The 7,291-nt window shown below is 38.7% G+C and overlaps 2 protein-coding genes across 5 annotated transcripts; one reads left to right on the top strand and one right to left on the bottom strand.

Moving 5' to 3' along the window:
* Nucleotides 28-3,959, top strand: LOC104780122 (putative nuclear RNA export factor SDE5). Of its 4 annotated transcripts, none has more exons than XM_010504598.2 (12): nucleotides 28-388; nucleotides 977-1,540; nucleotides 1,651-1,676; nucleotides 2,166-2,231; nucleotides 2,330-2,403; nucleotides 2,498-2,742; nucleotides 2,835-2,917; nucleotides 3,031-3,087; nucleotides 3,180-3,247; nucleotides 3,353-3,474; nucleotides 3,553-3,614; nucleotides 3,710-3,959. In XM_010504598.2, the coding sequence occupies exons 2-12, from the start codon at nucleotides 985-987 to the stop codon at nucleotides 3,827-3,829; spliced, it is 1,479 nt and encodes a 492-aa protein (XP_010502900.2). In that variant the 5' UTR covers nucleotides 28-388; nucleotides 977-984; the 3' UTR covers nucleotides 3,830-3,959. The 4 variants fall into 4 exon arrangements, with proteins under 4 accessions (XP_010502900.2, XP_010502892.1, XP_019102010.1 ...); XM_010504590.2 differs by having other exon boundaries at nucleotides 29-388; nucleotides 980-1,540; nucleotides 2,166-2,234; XM_019246465.1 differs by having other exon boundaries at nucleotides 29-388; nucleotides 2,166-2,234.
* Nucleotides 3,891-7,244, bottom strand: LOC104780142 (choline transporter-like protein 2). The gene is made up of 10 exons (XM_010504617.2): nucleotides 7,060-7,244; nucleotides 6,354-6,712; nucleotides 6,118-6,263; nucleotides 5,832-6,015; nucleotides 5,671-5,744; nucleotides 5,455-5,568; nucleotides 5,012-5,371; nucleotides 4,660-4,920; nucleotides 4,340-4,567; nucleotides 3,891-4,244 (listed from the first exon to the last, which is right to left on the bottom strand). Exons 1-10 carry the CDS (start codon nucleotides 7,242-7,244, stop codon nucleotides 4,053-4,055), a joined length of 2,103 nt encoding a protein of 700 aa, XP_010502919.1. The 3' UTR covers nucleotides 3,891-4,052.

Below are 7,291 nucleotides of genomic sequence, written 5' to 3'. Positions count from 1 at the left end.
GGTTTCTCTCTTCAAAAGCATGTAAAAATTTCTCAATCAAAACATTTGCACATGTAAGTAATGTGGATCTATCGACTCAAAAATTGGGGAAATTGGGCTCTTTCGATTTTCAAAAAAATTGTCACTTTTTCTTATAAGCGAGTAAGTTGGAGGAAAAGCAAAAGGTTCTTGCTTTTTTTTGCTTTCACTTCTCCTCTCATGCACCCAAAGGCATCTCCGTACTTAAAAAACTATTTTTTTTTTCCTGATTCTCTCTTTTTCTCGTCTTCTTCGTCTCCTTCTCGGGTCGATTTCACACAAGTTCCGATCTTTTTCGAAAGCAAATACCTTATTTTAGATTCTCGATTAACATAACCCTCTCTGTACGGCTCCGGCTACATCGATTTCGGTAAGCGAACTCTTACTCACTCACACTCTCCGTTTTACATTTTTTCTATTTGCATTGCTGATTATTAGAAACGAGGTTAAATTTCTATGGCGTAATGCGGTTTCGAAACGAGTTCGAGTTGGCTCTTTTTGAGAGATTCTTTCTTCTTTATTGGTGATTCCTCGCTTTGATTATGGGCTTCCCTAATTGTGCTTTTGATTATGCCTATTTTCGTCTGCTATGTCACTGTGCCATTGGTTTGCTTCACTTGCATTACATTATAATTTAGAAAAAGATCATTGATTGGCTTGCTTAGAGGTAAATTAAGCAGGTTCCATTAATCCACTTAGGTCGGAGATATAATAATGCCTACCAGGTGTTTGTTGCGATGCACTTTTTTGTAGCACATTGAATTTTTTAAACCAAATCTATCGTCTTTTTCTTAACATGATTACAAGCCATGTTCTCCTTTAGTGTCCTAGTCAGTGATGGTTATTAGGAAGATGGATGAAACTTGTTATTTGCAGCTTCGAATGCATAACATTTTTCTTGTTATGTATAGCTACTACTGTTGTTAACTGAGCCATTTGTTTTTGCACTGTGAATTAGTAGGAGAAATGTCAATGGTTGCAAGCTCTTCGCACAGTGATCCTGATTCAAGAGGTTTGCTAGTGCTTCTTGAAGCTTTTAGTTCTCGTTTTTCTCTTGATGACATTACTACTGCGTACTACCAAGCAAGCCAGAATGTCAATGTGGCTGGTGAGATTCTCTTTGCAATGACTGAAAAGACGCCTCAAAGTGACCAAGTTGAAATGGAGAAAGCAACCTCAAAGCCTACTCAGGTCTATGTTCCTAAGGAAGTTCGACGACAAGAAGACAGCAAAGCCAAAGTATGGAGGCCGAAGAAAACTTCTATATCTGGGGGCACTATTTCAAGTTTTATCGGTAAGGAGTATGCTACAACCAGGCCTATATCAAATGCTCCCCGAAAAACAACTAAGCCAATGAAGATAGACTCGAGGGATATTCCAGAAACTGAGATATGGAGTGAAGAAATGCCAAAAAGTAACGAGGCAAAGATAAGCAGGGCACCAACTGATCTTGAGGAATTTATTGTTAAGATGCTTGGAGAGGGTTTTCAAGCTAGCCCAGATGTCATTCGCCAGGTTCTTGGTAAGCGTTCTCTAGCTTTTTTTATGTATGCTCGACATTTTTTTCTTCTTTAAACTGGTGTTGGTGACCCTAGCTGCTAAACTTAATCTGCTTTTCCACCAAACTATCAGGCGTATGCGGATATGATGTGGAGAAGGTAAGCCGATTCCCTTAGCTCTGAAAAGTAATGTATTTTTATTACTTTAAGCGTTTTGCTTTTGCCTCCACTATCTTCTTTCTCTAAATATTATAATATCTTGTATCATTTCTTGGCTGAATTATATTATATTTTCCCATACCTTGAGCTCATCAAGATGACCATTAACTTAATTATGACCTGTGTGACCTTTATAGTCGCATCACTCTTTATTTGAGCTACTTTATCTATTTAGTTACAATTATACCCTTGAGCGACTTTGACGATCCTTTTCTCTGTCTTGGTACTATGGCTGACTAAAATTTGAGATAAAGTTGACTTTGCAATTGCATACCCACGGTCGCCACTAATTTTTGATCACTTGATTGTTAGTGGTATTTCTTAGCTCTTGGCATATGTCTCTTGTGAGTATTTCATAGATCCTGCCTTTGGATCTTTTGCTGGATCTTCTTTTTAGGCATCCACACTATATTCTTTATTACATTGCAGAGTACGGAGAAACTGCTTGACTTGTCTGATACCAAGAAGTATGCTGATGGTGGAAATTCCAATGAAGTTGTGAGCTTTTGCTATGACTTTCAGTTTGGTCTTTGTTATAGAATAATGTCTTCTTCTAAGTCTTACTCTGTTGGTTTGATCCCCTCTTCTTAAAGATGCCAAAAGTTGATCCACAAAGACGGGGATCTACATCCTGCAACCAAGTGGAACCGCAAGATTTTTGTCAGAGGCACGCTTTTTCTAGTCAATCTCTGTATCAAACCCTTCCCTTGGGAATCCTTTTGATATTTTTCCTATTCAAATTGCTTTTTGTTATGATGCAGTGACGGTGCAAGAACCTTTTCTGGTTCACAGGAAGGAGGCAGTGACAAAACTGGTCTTGAAAAGGAGGTTTTAAAAGCTTTGTTCTCAGGTGCGGAAAGATATGAGGAGGAAGAACCAAAATTAACTCGAAGATTTGGAGAAAGGAGAGCAAGAGTTACTGGTCGTCCTGTTTTTAAACCTCTGGAAGACCCTTTTCAAGAGAGAGTAGTTGCTATGAAACGATCGTCACATACATCTAAAGAAGGTAACTTTGTCATCGTCTTACATGTACGTTTATTTGAGTTTATTCTCTCGTTTCTCAAGAGTTTCTCAACTATCAATTTTCTCCTTTGATAGATGAAGATGATGAAAATGAATTTAAGGCACATCGTAAAGCAGTACATGAGTATTGGAATCAGATGAAAGAATATTACGGAGCTGTAAGCCTTTGAGACGATAAGGATTCAGTTTCCTAATACCCTGCTATGTATATTCAATGTATGACTGCCATGATGTGATGGTTGCATAACTAAAACCTTGGCCTCTTTGGCAGGCTGCAGAAGCATTCTCCAAAGGAGAACCTGAGCGAGCACGCAGACTCGTGGAGAAGGTACAATTTGGAAAGTAATTTTTTGGTCCAAAGTGATCAATGTCTTTCATGTGTTCTATATAACAACTATCGATGTCTTCTACAATACATAGGGACACTTTTTCGGACAAAAAGCTCGAGAAGCGGATGACAAATCTGTAGCAAAGATGATTGAAGTCAAGTCTGTTAATTTCTAAGTCCATTTATTATCAGTCGTTTAATGTCATTTTCTGCTGTATACTCAATTTGCAAGAATAGTTGATAAAATTTAAAACCATGCTTGTAGGGAAGATGATGGTTCGACTTGCAAGGAAGACGAGGTAGTGACAGTGAATGTGAACGAACACCAAGCAAAGGAAGCTCTTCGTCTTCTCAAGCGCCAACTTATTTACTTCTCTGGCATTTCATGTAAGGTTTTAAATCCCTCTCTTTAAACAGAAACAAAACTAGTTTGTTTGATGAGTTTGTATTCTATTTCTGGTTTAGCTTTCAAGTACCTCAGAGTCACATTGGGTGACAAGAACGAAGATTTCAAAAGCAAACGAAAGGTACTACTTTTACTCATCTGTTTGCATCTGTTTAGAACTGTCTTCATCTCTGAAAAAAAAACTTGAAGTTGCTTCTATTTATGTTGTTTTCTTAGCATATTGTAAAGCTGCTGGAGGGAGAATCTATTGGTTGGACTGAAGAAGATAATGGCCTTGTGATGATGATTCGTGTTGACGAGATTGACCCCAAGAAATTGACTTTTGCCAAGAAATAATAAGGATCAAATTCTTTGCTTCATTCTATAGATGTCTAAATTGTAACCAAACAGAGAGGCATCTTGCAAAAATTATGATTTTTGGTTTGAGAATCGAAGAATTATCAAAGCCATCTGACATTACAATATTTTTATAATGTTTTAGAGATAAAATATTCCATTTTCAAAACCATATAAACCGGCCAACCAAAGAAAAAAACAAAACTTATACAGTATGGATCAATCAGTGGGTAAGTCTCTGAACCTCTTCCTCCTGATTGCTATCTAAAGTTTCAAGCAGAAGAGGTGGCGCATGCTGAGCATTCCCTTGATTATCCTCTGAGTCTTGACAAAAGGAGAGAATGATCGTGTCTATCGACATCTCAACCACCGCAAAGAAAAGTGTCGCCACAATATACCCCAAAGCCCAACATGCCTGTGCAAAAGAGTCACGAGCAAACCTATTCAAGCTCAAAAAACATCTGTCTCCGTATTTACAATCGAGTTTAGAGGGTAAGGAAAAGGTTTTACCAAAACAGGTAATAGCGGGGATGAGACTTTGTTGTGAGAAGTCCTATACTTGTGTGAATCCAACATCAAGAATCCAAAGAGAGCACTGAAGAGACTCACACAAAGCTTTCCTAGAAACAATATAACATCTCCTATCACATTAACTTTCCCTATCCTCAGAATGTTGCTCATGATCAACTCTGTCGCAATTGCAGACGATTTGCAGAAGCTTTTCCCTGTTATAGCAATCTGAAAAGACACCGAGAGACAGACACTTTATCAAGAAATGGTTGAAAGAAATGGGCGCTTCGTTTTGCTAAAAGGAGGAGAGTTTCTATTACCATTATGTAGGCATTACGGTTAACTGATTTGATGGTCCACTCCACGCTTTTGAGACAGCCACGTGAAGTGTAATGAGCCATTCTCCAAAACCAGTGATCAGGTGTGGCCCCGCTTACTTTTGTTCTACGACGAATTGCTTCGAGAATGAATCGAACAGACTCCACAAAAGAGACAATGAGTGAACCAAGAGCCACAGATCCTAGGTTGTAGCGTGCAAGCCGCTTCATTGAGGCGAAAACAGGAAGAAACGGTATCTCTGGCTGCATTGTTCAGCCATAAAACCCCAATCAAGACATACTAATAACTAATAATCGAAAGTTTCTTGTATTTTGCTCAGAAATGTTAGCTTACCGATGCTTCCCCTTGAGCCCAATAATATGAGGCAACAGAGCCAGCAATCACAGTGGCGGAAGATGCAATGAAAAACTGCGTGGCCCAATAGCAACCAAACAGGTGGAAGAATATAGCAATAGTGATATGGGGAGTGTAACGTATGCTGTAACCGCAGCAACGGTCACAATTCACTTTCTTTAACACGAGATCATACGCACAGCAGTTAGTGTTGTTGCAGTTGTTCTGAACAACTTGACCAGAACTGAACAGATGGAGAGCCGCTGATATCCAGAACATATAGAATATCGCAAGCATTGCGAACGGTATAGCTGGAAATATAATCAGCGCTTGAACTTCTCCAATTACCTTAGCAGCTACCTGGATTTCACAAGTACACAACACATTGACCTCTCTAGCAAAATCCAAACTAGCATCAAAATTACTAAGAAAGTAATACTCGCCTTGAGGACTGATGTTGCCATTAGAATCCGGCGGATGATGGCGATTGAAGTGAGGATAGCAACAATTGAGATAAAAGTCATCAGAATGGCAATTCCACGGACATGAGTCAGCTCCTAGGAACAAGCAAACGCAAATAAGCTTGGAAAATAATGGGACTAATGGTCTCATAATATAGGGAATTAGAAGGCAGCGTAACGCAGAAGTGTTAAACTTACTCGACCATACACATGAAAGTATGGGTCATGCTCACCAATGATAGGTGTTACAGCATCATTTCCTATCCATCCAGCTACAAAGGATACAAAGCTGAATAAGCATATATGAATTGAAACACAGAGATAGAGACAGAGAAGGGAAGTTTGATTTCTTAACCAACCTTTTAAGTAGTAGAATATTGTTACTGATATTAAGAGCATGTTGAAAAGGACCACAGTTATCCATGGCATGGCGGCAACAAAATGTCGAATTAGAAGCAGCCAAATAATGGATAGAAACAGTGGGACAAGGCCTCCACAAACGATCAATACTGGCCATGACTTCCCAATGTCAGCTACATAACGCTGCGATTGCACACACCAACAAAAGCTTAGAAGCATTCTTCAAACTCATCATTTTTACAAGGAAATTGTTTACATGTTAATAGAGATGAGGATCATTCTAACCTTTAGAACTGAGGCTCGAGAATTCATTGACCTTCGAATCGATTTGTCTATGATCATGTCCTCTTGAATATTCACACCACCCATCTGCTGCCAGTGGCGCAAGGATGAATTTGAAGCACGAGCAATATATTGGCAGCTCCAATAAACTAACCAGTTAAAGAACAAATCTTGTTACACATGAGTAATAGAAAGTAAATAAAGACTAGTCTTTGTACATATAAAAGATGAACTCTTACCATTCACACTAGGGAAGATTACAGGGTAACAAGGACCCTGAAGCTGAAGAGAGGAATTCCTCATTTCCGGAGTAAGAAATTCAAAGTAATCGTAATTCCTGTCGATCCAATCATTCATCTTGAGACGAATCTCGCCATCAGGATAATCACAGACCCAGTTGAGAGTATCATCAGAGGGTGCAGGGCAATCCAAGAGACAAACAGTTCTGGCATTAGCCAATTTGAGTTCCCCATCTTTCAAACCACTTTCATAAACTTGGTTAGGGTTCACCCAATATCTAAGCTCAAGTTGAGTAAGGTCACGGTGACGATGCTTGCTACCACACACATTCCCTTCATAGTCCAATCCATATGTGAGTCTGCAAGAACAGTTCATATATGACATCACCACTAACGATTTTGATTTACAGAACGCAACTGGATAATGAATAAGGTTTAAGCTTTTCACAATCAGGATTATGAATCTCTTTTCTAAAGAACACCAAGAAGAAGAAGAAAAATCTCTACTTTACTCTACAAATAGTACTATAAAGGTACAACCTTTGGCATAATAAAAAAAGGTGTAATAAGCCAAGACTAGCAAAACATAGAGGAAGAATTGAAAATCCCATTTGAGGTTTTAGGAGGAAATAGACGAACAAAAACAAAAAGACTAGGCTTTTAAATTGTCCAAAGAGGTATATTGAAAAATCCATCAAATCTTTACCTTAATGGGTTACCTTGGTTAAAACCAAAGCTGGAATTGACAATCATTGAGACCCAAAAGGCAATGAAGATGACGAGAAACGTAATATCTCTACACTTTCTATTGTGCTTGATGATCCCATCATTTGCAACACTCCCATCACTTGAAGTATATCTTCCAATCACAGCTCCCAAAGGTCCTCTCATCTTTGGCCACAGCTCTGTTTCTTCAGAAACCCTCAAGTCCAAAAAAA

The sequence above is a fragment of the Camelina sativa genome, chromosome 1 (genome assembly GCF_000633955.1).
Source record: "Camelina sativa cultivar DH55 chromosome 1, Cs, whole genome shotgun sequence".
Classification (NCBI taxonomy): Eukaryota; Viridiplantae; Streptophyta; class Magnoliopsida; order Brassicales; family Brassicaceae; genus Camelina; species Camelina sativa.
The sequence above is the reverse complement of the archived record's forward strand: the minus strand, read 5'-3'. Positions and strand labels throughout refer to the sequence as shown.

Bases quoted from the DNA above. Each gene is read 5' to 3' on its own strand.
- LOC104780122 (XM_010504590.2), top strand. From the start codon at position 985: ATGTCAATGGTTGCAAGCTCTTCGCACAGTGATCCTGATTCAAGAGGT. The intron at 3,475-3,552 runs GTAAGGTTTTAA...TTTCTGGTTTAG, and splicing joins TTACTTCTCTGGCATTTCAT to CTTTCAAGTACCTCAGAGTC. The intron at 3,615-3,709 runs GTACTACTTTTA...TTGTTTTCTTAG, and splicing joins ATTTCAAAAGCAAACGAAAG to CATATTGTAAAGCTGCTGGA.
- LOC104780142 (XM_010504617.2), bottom strand. From the start codon at position 7,244: ATGAGAGGACCTTTGGGAGCTGTGATTGGAAGATATACTTCAAGTGAT. The intron at 5,372-5,454 runs GCGAGTATTACT...TGTGAAATCCAG, and splicing joins TGGCAACATCAGTCCTCAAG to GTAGCTGCTAAGGTAATTGG. The intron at 4,921-5,011 runs GTAAGCTAACAT...TGAACAATGCAG, and splicing joins GGGCTCAAGGGGAAGCATCG to CCAGAGATACCGTTTCTTCC.